General features: G+C 41.7%; 1 protein-coding gene across 2 annotated transcripts in view; it reads left to right on the top strand.

Moving 5' to 3' along the window:
• Nucleotides 1–20,310, top strand: part of rab31 (RAB31, member RAS oncogene family) — a 111,128-nt gene that overhangs the window by 51,589 nt on the left and 39,229 nt on the right. For both annotated transcript variants that reach the window (XR_012099085.1, XM_073047232.1), the window contains exon 4: nucleotides 10,420–10,491. Coding sequence is in view for 1 of the 2 variants with exons in the window: in XM_073047232.1 (XP_072903333.1) it covers nucleotides 10,420–10,491 (72 nt within the window). In the remaining variant the exon portion in view is untranslated. The remainder of the gene's footprint in view (nucleotides 1–10,419; nucleotides 10,492–20,310) is intronic.

Raw genomic sequence — 20,310 nt, 5'->3', positions numbered from 1 at the left:
ATACTACCACAGGAAATGGTGGAGGCCTGGTCATTAAATATACTCAGGAAGAAGAGAGGTATTTTTCTTAATTCTAATGGTATCAGGGGATATGGGGTGATGGCAGGAAGAAGGCAGTGAACTGGATGATGGCATTGATAGTGGAATAGTCTGAAAGGGAGGAAGGGCCTTCTGCTATTTTCCACATTTTGTTGTATGTGGAGCTAATGGGTTCTGGACATGTGCCTGTATTGAACATAGACCAAAGAACAGCACAGCTCAGGAACAGGCTCTTCAGCTCAGTATCTGTGTGAGGCATGATGCCAGTTTAAACTAATCCCCTTTGCCTATCACACCTTGTGTAGAAAAAACTTGCCTTGCACGTCTCCTCTAAATTTATCCCCCACTCACCTGAAAGCTATGGCCTCTAGTATTTGACATTCCGCTCTGAGGGAGAAAGGATTCTGACTGTTTACCCTGACTATGCCTCTCATAATTTTATTATGTCTCCCCTCAGTCTCTGACATTCCAGAAGAAGCAGTCCAAGTTTGTCCAGTATCTCCTTGTAGCTAATGTTGAGAGTGCACTGTTTGTATACATATTATTGCGTGTTGTTGTGAGGAGGCTGGAGACACATGTTAGGCATAAGGATGCAGGCTGCAGAACATAACTCCTGATCAAAGAGAAAAGAAAGCAAGCGGGGAATGTTACAGATTTGGCGAAGCATCAGAAAAAGCTGGATTTTTTTTTTCTGTTGTCAGCCTTGATAAAATACACTGGTCACGATATTAACCAGTAAAGAAAATAAGTGTGTTTCTCAACAGGAAAGTGAGTCATTGCTCATTGCTGTTGCCCAAAGAACCACAGGCAGTTGGGAATGAGTTTTCCCTTCACCATTCGAAAACTTTTATGTCCAACAACAATATTTGTATGTCGAATGCTAAAGATGGGGTATGGAAGCAGGCCAAGGCAACTGAAAGGCCAAATGAGTTCAAAAACTGGATCATTAATCCATATCCTTATTTGTGATCAGCTAGACATTTTCATCTTTTCCTGTCTGTGAGAGCAGGCTGATTTACAGATCCTGGATTCAGGATGAAAGGAATGAAAATATATAATAGAAACCATTCAAGAATTTTTACTGTCTGTGATTAAACCCAGAGCAGACTGTGCATTTCATTTCCTAGGTTATTAAGAAACATGTCTCTGATATAACAGTATGGAATCCAGTATTAGTAAACTGTTAACTTCTGGCCTTGGTGCTCATGATGTCATGGTAATTGTGGTTCTTGAGGGAAGGAAGAATAGCTTGAACAGACTTTATTTTGAACCTAGTGTAATTTTTTAAAATCTGTGTGCCTGTCCTGAAAATTCAACAATAGCTTCCATCCACAAAACATCTTGAAGTAAAATCTATATTCAATAAGTCAACAAAAAGTGATGCTTGTCCTGAAGGGGAGTTAGCAGATGAGATGACCAAATGCTTTGTTAAGAGACAGAAATGCTAAAGGGAAGAGGGATAGAATTCCAGAGCTTAGGGTTGACGAAGATGAAGATTTAAAGACAAGAGAGACTGCAGATGCTAGAGCTTGGAGCACAAAACAGAGCACTAGAACGCAGTGGATTAATTGGCAACTGTGAATGGAAGAGGAGTAAGCTGAAGCTTTGAGTTGTGAATCTGTATCACACTGAGAGCTAGGAGGAAATATTGCCAGCAGTACAGAGAGGTGTGGGATATGACATGGAATAGGATTTAGGATAGGGTGAGACTTTCCCTTTTGGGGGAGTGATTTAAAAACCAAACTGGACAGAACTGGTGGAGACAGAGAAAAAAGAAAGCTTGTAGAACCGGCAGAGGCCCTTGAGGATTGGAGAGATGAAGTGAATGAGGGATTGGAAGCCAAAGGTGAGAGAATTGAAACTGAAACATTACTGGACCAGGAAAGAACATTGATCTGTGAGCACAAGGTGATTGGTGAACATCTTCTAGGTTAGTATTCATGTGGCTATGTCTCAGATGGACCACCGTTTATAAAGGGAGCAAGCAAGGAGTACTGGAATAGAAGTAAGCATAGGATAAATGAGGAACTCAGCAGCTGATAAACTTTAAGAGCAAGGGTAAAAGGATGTTGATGGCAGTTATATACAGGCCTCCCAACAGTGGCTGGGAGGTGGACCACAGATTTCAACAGGAAATTGAAAAGGCAACTCAAAAGGACAATGTTATGGTAGTCAGTGGAGATTTTAACATGCAGGTTGATTGGGAAAATCAGGTTGGGAATAGATCTCAAGAGAGTGAGTTTGTTGAATGCCTAAGCGATAGCTTTTTAGAGCAGTTTGTTGTTGAGTCTACTAGTGGATCAGCTATACAAGATTGAGTGTTGTAGTGTGTGAAGGAAGAGAAGTGAGTGCGGTTACTGTTACAAGTGAGAAGGTGCTCAAAAAGCTGAATGACCTAAAGGTACATAAGTCACCTGGACCAGAGGGTCTGCATCCTAAGGTCTGAAAGATGTAGCGTTTGAGAATGTGGTGGTATTGTAAATGATCTTTAAAAAATAATTGGACTGTGGCCTGGTGCCAGAGGACTGGAAAATTGCAAATGTTACTCCACTCTTTAAGAAAGGAAGCAGCAGCAGAAAGGAAATTATAGACCAGTTAACCTGACCTCAGTGGTTGGGAAGATGCTGGAATCAATTGTTAAGGATGAACTGATGGAGTACTTGGTGACACAGGAAAAGATAGTACAAAGTCAGCATGGTTTCCTTCAGGGAAACCCCTGCCTGTTGAATCTGTTGGAATTCTTTGAGGAGACTGCAAGTAGGATAGATAAAGGGGATGCAGCAGATGTTGTATATTTGGACTTTCAGAAGGCCTTTTACAAGGTGCCACACATGAGGCTGCTTACCAAGTTAAGAGCCATGGCATTACAGGAAAGTTACTAGCATGGTTAGAGGATTGGCTGATTGGTAGGAGGCAGCAAGTGAGAATAAAAGGATCCTTTTCTGGTTGGCTACCAGTGATTAGTTGTGTTCCGCGGGGGTTAGTATTGGGACCACTTCTTTCTATGCTGTATATAAATGATTTAGATGATGGAATAGATGGCTTTGTTGCCAAGTTTGCAGATGTTACAAAGATTTGTGAAGGGGCAGGTAGTGTTGAGGAAACAGGTTAATATGTAGAAGGACGGACAGATTAGGAGAATGGGCAAGAAAGTGGCAAATGAAATACAATGTTGGAAAAAGCATGGTCATGCACTTTGGTAGTAGAAATAAATGTGCAGACTATTTTCTAAACGGGGAGAAAGTCCAGGAATCTGAGCTGCAGAGGGCCTCGGAAGTCCTTGTACAGAACACCCTAAAGGTTAACTTACAGGTTGAGTCGGAGCTGAGGAAGGCAAATGCCATGTTAGCATTCATTTCAAGAGGTCTAGAATGCAAGAGCAAGGATATATTGCTGAGGCTTTATAAGACACTGGTGAGGCCTCACCTTGAGTATTGTGAACAGTTTTTGGCTCTTCATCTTAGAAAAAATGTGCTGGCATTGGAGAAGGTCCGGAGGAGGTTCACAAGGATGCTTCCTGGAATGAAAGGGTTATCATACAAGGAACATTTGATGGCTCTGGGTCTGTATTCGCTGGAATTCAGAAGGATGAGGGGGGAATGTCATTGAAATCTTTTGAATGTTGAAAGGCCTAGATAGAGTAGATGTGCAAAGGATGTTTCCCATGTTGGGAGAGTCTAGGACAAGAGGGCATTGCCTCAGGATAGAGAGATGTTCTTTCAAAACAGAGATGCGGAGAAATATCTTTAGCCAAAGGGTGGCGAATTTGTGGAATTTGTTGCCACATGCAGCTGTGGAGGCCAGGTTGTTGGGTGTACTTAAGGCAGAGACTGATAGGTTCTTGATTGGACACGGCACCAAAGGTAATGGGAAGAAGGCCAGGAAGTGGGGTTGAGGAAGAGCTGAAAAAAAAAGGATCAGCCATGATTGAATGGTGGAGCAGACTAGATGGGCCTGATGGCCTAATTTTGCTCCTTTGTCTTATGGTCTTATTGTCTAATAGGGAAGACATTACTAAAATAGATGCATGCAACCTCAGTGATCGGAATTGTTATTGGTGCAACATTGATCTGTATTAAATGCTGCTCCAAGATTGTGAACAGTCTGCCTCAGCACCATATTGCCAGGGAGATGATGGAATAAGGAACGGGGCAGTGGAGGACCAAACACAATAGATTTGGTCTTCCCAGTTTTTAGTTGGAAGTTGTTTTTTGTTTCCTATGTATCTGACAAGCAAAGTTGGAAGTCAGAACAAGACTAAGGTCGCGTGAATGAGTAAACCATCGTCAAAGTACATGTGGAATCTGAAATGTATTTCAATTATATTGCCACAAGACAGTTGAAGACTGGGGGTGGTTGGAAGTACAAGGTTAGGATACTGATGAAACAGAAGAAAGTATATCAAGTTGCATTCTTTACTAATATACCTGTACTTGTCATAGTAAAAAGTGGCTTCCATGAGTTCTGTTTATCATGTACTATTACCTGCACTCATAGTTGCGCGTGCCCAGTTTTATGATCACTCCCTCCTTATTCTGGATTATAAAAGGTGACCAGAATACCTTTTCTAACCAACCGAGTAAACAAGCCAGAAGTACAGAGACTGAACTATCCTGGTTGAATTTATTTCAAGGTTGTGTTAAAACACCAATGAGGACAGGAAGTGCTGGAAACTCTCTTTTAAATTGAGAGGGAAATGATTTAAAAGGGACCTCGGGCAACTCTCTCACACAAAGTGTAGTGCATAATAGAACAAACTGTCAGAGAAAGTAGTTGAGGCAGGAATATTAACATTTTAAATATATTTGGATAAGTATATGGTTAGGAAAGGTTTAGAGCAATATGGGCCAAACCTGGGCAAATGGCACTAGTTTAGCAGGGCACCTTGGTCGGCATGGACTAGTTGGGCCAAAAGGCCAATTTCTGTGCTGTACTACTTTGACTCTATCACTCAGTAGGTCAGGAAGCATCGGTGGAAAGAGAAACAGTTAATGTTTCAAATCCAGGACCTTTCATCCAATGAAATAATAATTGTTTCCCTTTCCACAGATGCTATCAAACTTACTAAGTGTTTCCAGCACTTTCTGTTTTTCTTTCAGATTTCCAGCACCTGCAGCTTATTTGATTTTTATTTATGTTAAAAATGAAAACCGAAATGATGACAATCAAGAGTAATATGTAACAGGAATGAACAGGTCCATTTAGTTTTACCTTAGTCAATAATTTTCTTTGTTAATTGATGACAGATGTAAAACTGCAAAGTAGAATTCAAAGCACATGCACAGTCCCTGAAGTTTAACGTGGAAGGTGGAGCCCTGTCAATATCAAATCAACTAATATTGACTGAATTAATTTGCCTGAATTTTTATCCACAATATATGAAACTGTGTATTGGATTTATATTTTATGTGAGTTTTGTTTCTTCTTCATATTTAAAGGAAGGTCATGTCTTCAGTAATAATCAGCTAAATCTTAAAAACAGCTGATTTTCAGACAGTTGGTGTTATTCGACACTCTGCCAAAAGAATCCATGAATCACTTTGTAATTTTACATGGGTGAGCTAGAGTGTTAGAGTAGAAAACATAGGCTTCATCTGTGTTTTTTGGATGAACTGTGGACATCGGCGTCAGTTGTGAAATGTGGTCTTTTATAATATGCTTTCTGTGTTTTCACTGTCTGGAATTTCACATGCTGCCGGATACTGCTGGAAGACAACTGCCTTTTTGAAGTGTTTATTTTTTGTCGAGTAATCTGCAGAGTGGTGGGGTGAGTTGTAGTGCTATTTTCAATTCACGAGTCAAAGTCAAAGTGGAGTTTATTTATACACAGTTGCAATAAAAGACTTATTTGCAGCAGCATCGCAGGCATATAAACAACTTTTACCAATATCTTGAATGAACATGATGCTAATCTGTACTGATTAGTTCTGTGCCAGTCAGTTTAAGAACTGAATGGTTGAAGTAAAGTAGCTGTTCTGAGCAACACTCAGAAAATGGTGAAGGAACTCAGCAAGTCGGTCAGAATCTAAGGAGGGGAATAAACAGCTGACTTTTCGGGCCAAGACCCTTCATCGAGACAGGAAAGGAAGAGGGTAATCAGCAAGAAGCTAGTGGTGTAGGAGTTTAGACTTCCATGCCTCCTGTCTGACCTGGATAGTGGGGACCTTTGATGGGTGTCAGCTGTTTGCTTGAGGCAACACTTCCTGTAGATATTAATGATGGGGAGAGTTGTCCTGTGACGTTTTGGTTGAGTCTACTACCAGAAGCTGAGTGGTCTACTCTGGTCCAGTGATTACTTGTTTCAACTTAAACTTAAGGGAAAAATTTTGTTGTGACAGGATTTTCATTGCTGGAAATTTGGACTCAAAACCATTGCTGCCAGTATATCACACAAAATGCTGGAGGAACTCAGCAGTTCAGGCAACATCTCTGGTGGGGGGGGGGGGGGAAATAAACAGTTGACATGCCAACCCAAGACCTTTCATCAGGACTCGTTTCATAGATGCTGCCAGACTGCTGAGTTCCACCGATCTGCAGAACCTCCTGTGCCTCTGTCAGCATATCACGCCAAAAGCAAATTCTGGGGTTCTGTATAATCACGCAATAGTTTCTACAGCTAATTTCATCCAAAGTGTACATGTGGGAAAATCTTGGAAGCTCAAATGACCAAGTTAGAGCCCTTGTGAATGAGGCACATCTTTTGGCAGAATCAGTTGAGACTTCCAGAGCCTTGAAGTAAAAACAGGAATTGCGGAAAATACTCAGCAGGTCAGGTAATGCTTCTTGTTGATGGTTTTAATATAACATTCTAACTGGTTGCATCACCGTCTGGTATCGAGGGGCCACTGCACAGGATCAGAAAAAGCTGCAGAAAATTATAAATTTAGGCAGGTCCTTCATGGGCACTAGCCTCCCAGCATCCAGGACACCTTAAAAAAAAAAATGGCATCCATCATTAAGGACCCCTATCACCCCGGGACACGCTCCGTTCTCATTGCTGCCATCAAGGAGGTGGTACAGGAGCCTAAAGACAAATAGTCAACATTTCAGGAACTGTTTGCTCCCTCCACCATCAGATTTCTTCAACATTTTTTCCCTTCTCTTTTTTGTACTAATGATTTATTTTGTTTTTATGTATAAAGTAATTTATAATTTTTATCACTAGGTGTTGCAATGTACTGTTGCTGCAAAACAACAAATTTCATGATTTATGTTTGTGATATTAAATCTGATTCTGAACAATTCTCACAGAGGTTCTGTGTGAAGAAGAGTTTAGTGCAGTAGGGAAATTTTGCAAACCACCACATGATGACCTGTGACTAGGGTACCAGAGTTGCCCAGATAACTGATTCTGACTGAGATAATACTGATTTAAAAATAATAATAATTTTAGATTGAGGGTTCAATCAATGAGAGAAGGTCAGCATCTTTAAATTTTTTGGTGTTGTCATTTCAAAAGATCTGTCCTGGTTTCAGCAGGTACTCACCATTACAAAAAAACACACAGCAGCGCCTCTACTTTCTTGGAAATTTGTGAAGATTCAGCATGTCATCTAGAATTTTGACAAATGTCTGTAGATCTGTGTTGGAGAGTATATTGACTGATTGCATCACAGCCTTGTATGGAAACACCAATGCCTATGGAAAAGCCTACAAAAAGCCCAGTCCATCATGGGTAAAGCCCTCCCCATCATTGAGCACATCCACGTGGAGAGCTGTCACAGGAAAACACCATCCATCGTCAAGGATCGCCACCATCTAGGTCATGTGCTCTTCTCACTTCTGCCATTAAGAAGGTACAGGGGCCTCAGGACTCACACAACTGGGTTCAGGAACAGTAATCACCCCTCAACTATTAGGCTGTTGAACCAGAGGGGATAACTTTACTCAACTTCACTTGCCCCATCACTGAACTGTTCCCACAACCTACAGACTCAACATTTTTTTATTATTATAATTATAATTTCTTTTTTTCTTCTCTTTATTTTTGTATTTGCACAGTTTGTTGCTTTTTTTACATTGGCTGTTGTCCATTTGTTGGTTGTGGTCTTTCATTGATTCTGTTTCTTGTATTTACTGTGATTGCCCACAAGAAAATGAATCTCAGATGACATATATGTACTTTGAACATAAAGCCCAGGATAGCCTGGGTTACTTTGCTCATGTTACAGTTAGAACGGGCCTTGGGAGTTCAGGCAAGCATGGCTCCACCAGAAAGTAACTGATTCTCTGCTCTTTGCTTTCATGTTTACATGAAACCATGCACTTTAGCAACAGCAGTACCAGTCCAGCTGAAGGGTCTAAACCCAAAGTGTCACCTGTCCATCTCCCTTCACGGATGCTGCCTGGCAAGCTGAATTCCTCCAACAGTTTGTTTGTTACCACAGTACCTTATCCTGGTAGGCAGCTGATGTTACCTTTAATACAGATACCTGCTACCAGTATAAGCTGTGGGTAGGTCTGAATTCCAGTACAGTAATGGTCAGCTTCATCAGTGTTCACTTCCCTTTTCCCTTTCAGACATTTTTTTCATTCTGTGTAGTGGGCAAATTGATTCTTTAAGTTTGTATAGCCAAGGATGGCAATGAGGGCAAGCTCTCACTACCTATTAAATGCTCCCAATGGCATGTGCCTGAAATAGCAGGCAGCTCTGACAACCAAGTCCAGCTCCTGGCCTTCACGTGTGACTTAGTTACTAAGCCCGGTTGTACCGTTTCCACTGACGAGAGAAGGGGCAAAGGTAGGTTACTGGCATCTTGAAACCAGTTGCTTCGGGCAGATGGGGCTGGTAGGCCGTGGTTGGCAGCTCCTTCAGTAGAAGGAAAACTCTGGTCTCAAACTTCTGCTGCCTTACAGCTATACCAACTCATGGGTAAGGCTTCGGGAGCAAACCTCGAGGGAAAAATTCAGAGCTGGAATCCCTAAAGCAGTCCTACGGTGAGTTCAACGTGAACTGACAACTCCTGTAACACTGCTGGTACCAAATTGTATCGGTCTCTGCCGTTCCTTTGGGTTCATTTGATGCGTGGAGAGAGGGAGCTTGCTACATGGGCATCAGCTTGCTCTCCATATCCTACTGCCCAGGCTTGCGTATCTAGACAGCTAGCATCCAACATCCGTGGTTGACTCTGACCGATGCTGGCCTTACTCAGTGGGCAAATTAGCCCAGAAGGGTCACTCTTCTCACCACCACTTTTTTTTGCAGCATCACCTCAACCACTGTACGACACAGGTTGAGGGGCTTTTCACTTGAATGTGGGACATAGGCATTACTGATGAGCAGCTATCAATGCTCACGAAAAAATGACTGTAAAACTCCACCATGAATTGCTGCTGTTGGTTGATGAAGTTACATCCACCCTGTTGGGTCGGAAGTTCTGTGACTTAGACCATTGGATTGTTTCAGTTCCTCTATGGTATATTTGTTCCAGGCAAGAATATGCAACACATCTCTTTGAGCATATCAGTTAGTTCACCATGTTTTATTTGTTCAATAGATGGGCACAACTTCCACTTCTGGGAGGAATATGGTTCAACAGAGTTGAAGATTTACATTGTTAGCATAAATCTGTAACAACATTGACCAGCAGTTTAATTGGAATTCCAGATCAGAGTTCAGCTTTCAGTTTGGAGTTAGAAGTTGATGATCTGCTTGTGGTTTATAAAAGCACAGTGAATGTCCTCCCTTCACATGCTGAGTTTCAGTTACTGAGTCAAGGCCTCAAAATGGATAATTTTCCTACAGTTTTTTGATGCCATGTTCTGCTTTGACAAAAGACAGTCACGCTTGATATTTTGTTCTGGATTAATAGATTATACAGCTCTGAAACAGTCCCTTCACCCTACCATGTCCAAGTTGATATTTTTGTCCATCTATACTAATCTCATTTGCCCATATTGGAACAGTAATCTATGCATCTTTCAGAGGCATCATTATCAAGCATGTTTCAATTCGAGGCTGTAATGATGCCTAGACTAATATAAATAACCGATTCTCAGTGGTAAATGCATTTTGATAGTAATACAACAGCACCTAAATGTTTGATGACTGAATTGAACTGCTGTGGTGATTTTTGTGGATTGGGCACACACAGGAAATATTTTAATTATCTTTAACCGTGTTGGTCAATTGGCTCTTGCCATGGGAAATGCAGTGCCTTCTTGCACTGCATCTGGGCATAAAATATATGCAAGGAGGTAAGTGACTGAGCTCAATTTGCCTAATTTTATATCTATCAGTTAGTCGGTGAGCCTCAAATAGGCTTTCAGCTGTATAAATGTGTGTATAAAACTAGTTGGCCTTTAGGAATACTGTTATAAGTTAACATATTGTGATTTGGCAAGTGCACATTTAATTCTTTGCCTTTTCTTTTCCACTAGTTCCATTCGCTGGCTCCAATGTATTACCGTGGATCGGCTGCAGCTGTTATAGTTTACGACATCACCAATGAGGTAAAAGTCCACTCTGCAAACCCTGTTTTAGACTTAGAGAAAGCAGTTTATCTGAGTCTCTCTGACTATAAGTGTTGGGAAGTATTTGTGTGGTAGCTGATAGCTTGTAGCTGAGCCTCCATGAGAAAGGAACTTGCCAACATCACAGGTCTATGTTGTTAGGAAACAACATCTTCAGTTAAGCTTTTAGTTTTGTTCACTCTATAACAGATTTTTTTTTTATTGTGTTGCCCTTTCTCCAGCTTTAACTAGTGTTCAACTGGATAACAGATTGAAAGATATCTGTGGCTTGCCACAGAGCCTTGAGCTGAAATCAGCAAAATCTGGTTGCCTTATGTTTCATATATAGACTCTAAAAATATGATATTTGATAAGTTACCAAGAAAAATAGGCAGGAGGTGAAATTGGTGGTGTTATTTCTTGTAGTTGAATAGATTGATAAGGGTTTTGGTTTATTGTTGTCACATGTACCAAGACACAGTGAAAATTTTGTCTTGCATACTGTTTATACAGATCACACCATTACACAGTGCATTAAGGTAAAACAATAACAATGCAGAATAAAGTGTAAAAGCTACAGATAGCACACAAAGTAAGTAAATGATAAGGGTAAGATCATAATGGGGTAGATTGCGAGGTCAAGAACCCAACTCATTGTACAAGAGATCCATTCAAGAGTGTGATAACAGTGCGATAGAAGCTGTCCTTGAGCCTGGTAATATGTACTTTCAGGCTTTTGTATCTTCTGCCTGATGGGAGAGGGGAGAAGAGAGAATATCCAGGGTGCGTGGGGTCTTTGATTATGCTGGCTGCTTTACTTTAGCAAGAAGCATAGACCAAGTCCATGGAAGGGAGGCTGGGGTGAAGTTAATACTCAGCACCTTTGCTTGTACAAGGAGGTAGCATTCCGAATTGGGTCTGTAACACAGTCTTGTGCAGTTATAACCCACTTTTATAACCTACTGTTCAAACACATAAGATGCTAAGGGGACTTGGCAAGATATAAGTTGAGGTACTTCTACTAGTTGAGATGTGCAAACAGATGGACATAACTATAAGGCGAGGGTCTGGTCATTTAAGACTGAGAAGTATAGATATCTTCTCTGAGGATGGTGAATCTTTGGAATTCTCTGCCCCTGAAAGTGGTGGAGACCAGATCATTAGATATATATTAAGGCAGAGGTTGATAAATATTTAAAAGATTAAGGAATTAAGGGTTATGAAAGCTACACAGAAGATGAGTTGAAGCCAGCATAGATCAGCCATGATCATAATGAGTGACGGTAGACTTAAGAAACCTGGTGGCCACCTCCTGGTTCTGCTTCATTGTGTTGTGTTTGGATCATCATCTTTATTTGGAGTTATGAAAACTGAAGGTAGGAATGTTTGTCAGTAAAATAGTCAGTTCATTTTGAGAAATTGATGGTGAATCTTGAAAGAAATATTGTGCAGAAGACACGAGGTTCAGCAAAAGCTGGAATCTGGAGAAATACACAAAATGCAGGAGGAGCTCAGCATGTCAGGCAGTATCTGTGGAGAGAAATCAACAGTTGACAGTTTGGGTCAAGACTCTTCAGCAGGACTGGAATGGAAGGGGACAGCAGTCAGGATAAGATAAAAGTGGCAGAGAAGTACAATGATCAGGTGATTGTTCAGAGCAGGCAAGGGACAATGTGAGTGGGGCAGGGAGAAGATTAGCAAAGCTGACAGGTGATTGGTTAAGGTTTGTATCTGATATTAAAGAATTGTTCTCCCCTGTAATATTAAAATGGACAATAGTAATACATCACTCATTGATTGTTGAGAGCACTAACAGAAGAAAGAATTCTGAAGCACAGACCAGTATTTAAGTCACAGCTGTGTCAATGATGTAAGAATGGTTGTATTTCTGACTTTCTTATAGCTTTGCTAAATCTGAGCAGGGTCTGACTTCACCCTTCCCACCTCTGTCAAATTCTCATCCACAGTCAGTCTGATTGACAGGCAGGAGATCCATGGAGAAGCTGAGGTCACAGGTAACCTGAAGTGGAACGGGGTGGCTGAGTGTTAATGTGAGAGAAAATTTTGGAGCCTGCCTTTGAACAGTGCCTTCTTATCAACCTGAACAAGAACACTCTGGCCCCTCTGAACACCAACTGCTTTGAACTTCTTACAGCTTGATGTACACTCAGCTTTTGTTTAACCAAAGTGGAACTCAGATGTTCCACCTTGCCCATTCCTTGCTAATTCCCTTGTCTGCCCATATTCCCCTGAAGCCTCTCTGCATTCTTCTCACATTGCCACCAGCCTAGCATCATCAGCAAACTATTACACATTGTCCCCTTACCTGAACCATTAATATAGATCGTCAACAGTCAGCTCCTAATACCTGTCCATCTGGTATTCCATTTGTAACAGCCTCCCAATCCAATAAAATGATTCATTTCCACCTTAATTTCCATTCATTAACCAACCCCTCAGTAGCATGTTAGGAATCGCTCACAGTTCTAGACAATAGTTAGATGTTCCTTTTACAGATATGATTTGCCTCAATTAGTAAATGATGAGCATTCTTGAAATGATCACACTGCTGAGTACAAGGTAACTGTGTAATTTGAATAACCCAGTTTCCTGGCTTACGACTGAACACAGACAGACTTCCCTTTAGTCTGAGAAATTCTTCTATTAACTTGTTAAAATGATATTGTATGTTTCATATGGTTAATTACCTCTCTTTCCAACTATGTTTGACATGTTCAAGAGTAAATGATTCATAATTAATCTGATATCTATAATTAAGTTGCAGAGTAATTAACATAAAGATAAATGTTTAGTCTGATATCTCAACAAGGAAATAAGTGACTGAAGAAACTCACTGATTATGTGATTAATATCTGTCTTTTCTGGCTGTTATGATGAGTAAAGGCAGAGAGCTCAGTTGACTGTAGTATGGAACTGTCATACAGCACAGTAACAATCCCTTTGGCCCAATATTTTATTCACTACCTAACTTAATCCTAATTTTATCTTTTTCATTTCCATTAGCCCCAGCTACCATCCATACAGACCACCTTGTGTTCCTGTTCCTCAAGTACACTAGGGGAATTTAATCCACCACCCATCATGTTTTCATAAGAGGCAACCCACATGAGAAATTTTATGCAGGTAGCACCAGAGATCTCTGAAGCTTTCGGGTATCAATGCTAAATGCTTTGCCCCTGTAAGCTCTACCATATCTGCTAATCTTTACAGACGTAAGTTGTTAATAAGGATATTCCTTAAAGTATCCAGGAACAGATCAACACACGATCAGAAAATCTCAGTGATGGAACAAATCTTTGAAATAACTAAGTAGAGAGTTTGTGAACTTAGCTTTTTGTTTAAAAAAAAGGATTGAAGAACAGATCACTTCTTTAGTCAAGTGAAGTTTTTCTGAACCAGGGTGCAAAGCACAGTAGTACACATAACACACAATAAATTATGAAAATTAGGATAAAATCTACAGGTGAATCACACATAAATAACAAACTAATAAGGTACAGGACAGATTAACCAGTGACACTTTGAATATGATGCTGCAGGGAGTTCAGAAGCCTAATGGCCTGGGGGGAAAACTGTTTCTCATCCTGACCGTTCTTGTTTGATGGTAGGAAGTCAAAGCGGAGCAGGCAGGTTTGGTGGGATCCTTAATAATACTAAGGGCCCTGTATATGCAGCATTCCTGATAAATGTTCCCGATGGATGGTAGGGAGTGGTAGGGAGACCCCTGTGATCTTCACAACTGTTCTCACTGTCCTTTGTAAGGACTTCTGGTCTGAAGCTGGACTGCTCCCATACCAGATAGAGGTGTAACTTGCCAGGACACTTTCAATGGTGCTCCTGTAAAACACAGTTAAAATTGGGAGATGGGGGGAAACCCTTGTTTGCCTCAATCTTCTTGGGAAGTGGAGGCACTGCTTGCCGCCTTGTTCAGGGAGGTGATAGTTAAGGGACCAGGTGAGATCACCTGTGATGTGAACTCCCCGGAACTTGGTGCACCTTCAGAAGTTTCCGAACGGGTATGAGAGGAAGGATAAAAGTGAATTGATTGCAAAGCTTCAAAGCGAGATTCTGAACAGTGCCCATTTGCTCCTTTGTGTTGTAAGGTGTATGTAGTAAACTCAAACTGGAGTTGCTTCAGAGCAACGCCAATAAGAAGGGCTAAACGGAAGGTTAAAATGTTAAAACTCCTGAAGAGCCAAACTGGGTATAAATCTTCAATGTAGCAACTGACAAAGAATGTTGTCACAGCTGCAGGAAGCATCATATCTTTCAGTTAATGGAAAGAGATCATGGTTTGGATTTTGAGATAAGGTTGGATCTGTCTGTTCAGTCTCAAGGGAAAATGTTTGTTTAGCATACTTCAGAATGCGGTTTGGTGCAATTTTAAAGAAAGAACATAGCTTTCTATTGTTGAGACCTAGGCATCAAATTGGGGTCATTGAGACAGATGCTCCAGCCTGCAGCTAATAGGACAGGAAAAAGTTACAGAAGAACTCAGCAAGTCAGGTAACATGTATGGAGAGGAATAAACATATGACCCTTTAAGACAAGACCCTTCATCAGGATAGAAAGGTACATTAGGGTTAGGTTTGCCGTTATGATTGGGTTTGTCTGAATACATTCACACGACGACATCTTGACAAACATCACTGGTAGACTGGTTATCACTGGTAGACTACTATGTTTAGTGTGATGCTTCTTTAGTTCCTGGAGCAAAAACTCAGATGTTTGAAATCTAATTCAAAAATGAAATTAGTTTCAGAGAATAAAAACACAAAATGCTGGCAGAACTCAGCAGGCCAGACAGCATCTATGGGAGGAGGTAGTGACGACGTTTCGGGCCGAAACCCTTCATCAGGAGTTGAAGTAACATGGGATGGTGGAGAGGGGATAAGAAGTGGGGGGAGGGATGAAGTAGAGAGCTGGGAAGTGATAGGCTGGAGGGAAATGGGCTAGGTCCGGCGCTCAGTCCTCCAGCAGTGGTGGGATCTCCCTGTGGCCATACACTTCAATCCCACAGACCACTCCCACTCCGACATGTCTGTCCATTACCTCCTCTACCGTCAAGATGAGGCCACATGCAGGTCGATGGAGCAATATCTTATCTCCCTCCTAGGTAGCCTCCTATCTGCCGGCATGAACATCCAACTCACAGACCTCCGTTGATACCCCTGCCCCCCCCCTTACCCCCATCCCTATCTATTATTTTAGTCTGGTTCTCTTTCTCTCTTTTTTCCCCCTCACAATAATCTCCCCCCCAGCCCTACCTTTCTTTCTCTTTTATTTCCCATAATTCTCCACCTTCCCCTTAGCCCATTTCCCTCCAGCCTATCACTTCCATATAACCATATAACCATATAACCATATAACAATCACAGCACGGAAACAGGCCATTCCGGCCCTCCTAGTCCGTGCCGAACTCTTAATCTCACCTAGTCCCACCTACCCGCACTCAGCCCATAACCCTCCACTCCTTTCCTATCCATATACCTATCCAATTTTACCTTAAATGACACAACTGATCTGGCCTCTACTACTTCTACAGGAAGCTCATTCCACACAGCTATCACTCTCTGAGTAAAGAAATACCCCCTCGTGTTTCCCTTAAACTTTTGCCCCCTAACTCTCAAATCATGTCCTCTCGTTTGAATCTCCCCTACTCTCAATGGAAACAGCCTATTCACATCAACTCTATCTATCCCTCTCAACATTTTAAATACCTCGATCAAATCCCCCCTCAACCTTCTATGCTCCAATGAATAGAGACCTAACTTGTTCAACCTTTCTCTGTAACTTAAGTGCTGAAACCCTGGTAACATCCTAGTAAATCGTCTCTGCACTCTCTCTAATTTATTGATATCTTTCCTATAATTCGGTGACCAGAACTGTACACAATATTCCAAATTTGGCCTTACCAATGCCTTGTACAATTTTAACATTACATCCCAACTTCTGTACTCAATGCTCTGATTTATAAAGGCCAGCGTTCCAAAAGCCTTCTTCACCACCCTATCTACATGAGACTCCACCTTCAGGGAACTATGCACTGTTATTCCTAGATCTCTCTGTTCCACTGCATTCCTCAATGCCCTACCATTTACCCTGTATGTTCTATTTGGATTATTCCTGCCAAAATGTAGAACCTCACACTTCTCAGCATTAAACTCCATCTGCCAACGTTCAGCCCATTCTTCTAACCGGCATAAATCTCCCTGCAAGCTTTGAAAACCCACCTCATTATCCACAACACCTCCTACCTTAGTATCATCAGCATACTTACTAATCCAATTTACCACCCCATCATCCAGATCATTTATGTATATTACAAACAACATTGGGCCCAAAACAGATCCCTGAGGCACCCCGCTAGTCACCGGCCTCCATCCCGATAAACAATTATCCACCACTACTCTCTGGCATCTCCCATCTAGCCACTGTTGAATCCATTTTATTACTCCAGCACTAATACCTAACGACTGAACCTTCTTAACTAACCTTCCATGTGGAACTTTGTCAAAGGCCTTGCTGAAGTCCATATAGACTACATCCACTGCCTTACCCTCGTCAACATTCCTCGTAACTACTTCAAAAAATTCAATAAGGTTTGTCAAACATGACCTTCCACGCACAAATCCATGCTGGCTACTCCTAATCAGATCCTGTCTATCCAGATAATTATAAATACTATCTCTAAGAATACTTTCCATTAATTTACCCACCACTGATGTCAAACTGACAGGTCTATAATTGCCAGGCTTACTTCTAGAACCCTTTTTAAACAATGGAACCACATGAGCAATACGCCAATCCTCCGGCACAATCCCTGTTTCTAATGACATCTGAAAGATCTCCGTCAGAGCTCCTGCTATCTCTACACAAACTTCCCTCAAGGTCCTGGGGAATATCCGGTCAGGACCCGGAGATTTATCCACTTTTAAATTTCTTAAAAGCGCCAGTACTTCCACCTCTTTAATTGTCATAGGTTCCATAACTTCCTTACTTGTTTCCCACACCTTACACCATTCGATATCCTTCTCCTTAGTGAATACCGAAGAGAAGAAATCGTTCAAAATCTCTCCCATCTCCCTCGGCTCCACACATAGCTGACCACCCTGATTCTCTAAGGGACCAATTTTATCCCTCACTATCCTCTTGCTTTTAATATAACTGTAGAAGCCTTTCGGATTTACTTCCACCTTATTTGCCAAACCAAACTCGTAACTTCTTTTAGCTTTTCTAATCTCTTTCTTAAGTTTCCTTTTACATTCTTTATATTCCTCGAGCAATTCCTTTACTCCATGCTGCCTATATCTATTGTAGACATCCCTCTTTTTTCGAACCAAGTTTCTAATATCCCTTGAAAACCATGGCGCTTTCAAACCTTTAATCTTTCCTTTCAACCGAACAGGAACATAAAGATTCTGTACCCTCATAATTTCACCCTTAAATGACCTCCATTTCTCTATTACATCCTTCCCATAAAACAACTTGACCCATTCCACTCTCTCTAAATCCCTGCGCATCTCCTCAAAGTTAGCCTTTCTCCAATCAAAAATCTCAACTCTAGGTCCAGTCCTGTCCTTCTCCATAATTATATTGAAGCTAATGCTATTGTGATCACTGGACCCGAAGTGCTCCCCAACACATACATCTGTCAGCTGACCTATCGCATTCCCTAACAGGAGATCCAACACTGCCCCATCTCTAGTCGGTACTTCTATGTATTGTTGCAAAAAGCTATCCTGCACACATTTCATAAACTCTAAACCATCCAGCCCTTTTACAGAATGAGCTTCCCAATCTATGTGTGGAAAATTAAAATCTCCCACAATCACCACCTTGTGTTTACTACAAATATCTGCTATCTCCTTACACATTTGCTCTTCCAACTCACGCTCCCCATTAGGTGGCCTATAATACACTCCTATCAGTGTTACTACACCTTTCCCATTCCTCAATTCCACCCAAATAGCCTCCCTAGAGGAGCTCTGTAATCTATCCTTCCAAAGCACCGCCATAAGATTTTCTCGGACAAGCAATGCAACACCTCCTCCTCTGGCCCCTCCTACTCTATCACACCTGAAGCAACTAAATCCAGGAATATTTAGTTGCCAATCACACCCTTCCTGCAACCATGTTTCACTAATAGCTACAACATCATAATTCCAGGTATCAATCCACACTTTAAGCTCATCCACCTTTCTTACAATGCTCCTAGCATTAAAATAGATACATTTAAGATACTCTCCACCTCCTCCTCTCTTTTCATCCCTAGCAATGCATTCAAATCTATTATCCTTTTCTTTCTTCTCCCCTACAACTTCGGGCTGAGCGCATCCCTCCTCCATCACCTGCCTGTCCTCCCTCACACACGGTCTACTTACTTGCTCTACTGGTGAACTAACCTCCTCTCCCATAGTTTCCTCAAATTGATTTCCGCCCCCCCATCTTACTAGTTTAAAGTCTGCCCCGTAGCCCTAGCAAACCTCCCCGCTAGGATATTGGTCCCCCCAGGATTCAAGTGTAACCCGTCCTTCTTGAACAGGTCACGCCTGCCCCAGAAGAGGTCCCAATGATCCAGAAACTTGAATCCCTGCCCCCTGCTCCAATCCCTCAACCACGCATTCATCCTCCACCTAATTCCATTCCTACTCTCACTGTCGCGTGGTACAGGCAGTAATCCCGAGATTACTACCTTTGCGGTCCTTCTTCTTAACTTCCCAGCTCTCTACTTCATCCCTCCCCCCACTTCTTATCCCCTCTCCACCATCCCATGTTACTTCACTCCTGATGAAGGGTTTCGGCCCAAAACGTCGTCACTACCTCCTCCCATAGATGCTGTCTGGCCTGCTGAGTTCTGCCAGCATTTTGTGTTTTTAATTATTTCCAGCATCTGCAGATTCACTCGTGTGCCTTTAGTTTCAGAGAGTCCAGCTGCATCAATGGGGAGTGAAACAGACTCAAAGTCTCAGGTGAATGGCCCTTCAGGATTTGAAAATCTGGGAAACCACCCAGATAAAATAGGAGGCACTTGGCCCTGTTGTGGCGATAGAGCTGACCATGGCTGGACATGCCAGTACCTCAGGGAGTAGTGCAAGATAAGTTAGAGGGGAAAGTTGTTAAAGGTTGCAGCTGATGCATTTATAGGGTGTGGTGTCTGTATTAATGCTACTATAACATAGTAACATTATAGTAGCAAAGATCCCATTTTGGGGAGTGAGTGATGGCTCTTGCAGAGAGAAGGCAAAGACTGGATGTCAAATTGCCTCTTTCTACAGTGCTGTGTCTGGTTCCAAGTGATAGAGAATTGTCTGGATGTGCTGTGAAATGAGGATGAAACAATGAGAGACAAGAAAGAGAGAGTTACGGCTTGAAAGTGTTCCCAAATCCATATTTTCCTGTACACAGCAGGAGAATATGGAATTTCTTCTTCTTAAGCCCATCATCCGTACTGGAACATAGACCACTGACAGCAGCTTACCAGAGTCCTCTGTCCTGGGCTCGTCTTTCAAGTTTTTCTAGATGTAGCCCAAGTTTTCGGTGCATCATTCCTCTCTCAGGGATGAAGTCTGTGGAACTTTTGTTGCCATTTCTGTAATGCTGAGTTTTTACGGGATGGGGTTGCTAGCCCCATGCTCAGCCCTCTTTTGCAGCCAGGCTTGGGACTGTTTAATGGTAGAATTTAATGGAATTTAGCAGAGCTTAAAAGAAGTCAAGAAGAAAAGCAGAAAAAAGAAACAAATTATTTTCAGATATGCCTGATGAAATCTAGTTTCAGCATCCTGAACATAGTGTTTG

This window comes from Hemitrygon akajei, chromosome 1, assembly GCF_048418815.1.
Source record: "Hemitrygon akajei chromosome 1, sHemAka1.3, whole genome shotgun sequence".
Taxonomy (NCBI): domain Eukaryota; kingdom Metazoa; phylum Chordata; class Chondrichthyes; order Myliobatiformes; family Dasyatidae; genus Hemitrygon; species Hemitrygon akajei.
Note: the sequence above shows the minus strand (reverse complement) of the source record. Positions and strands in the feature narration are given on the sequence as shown.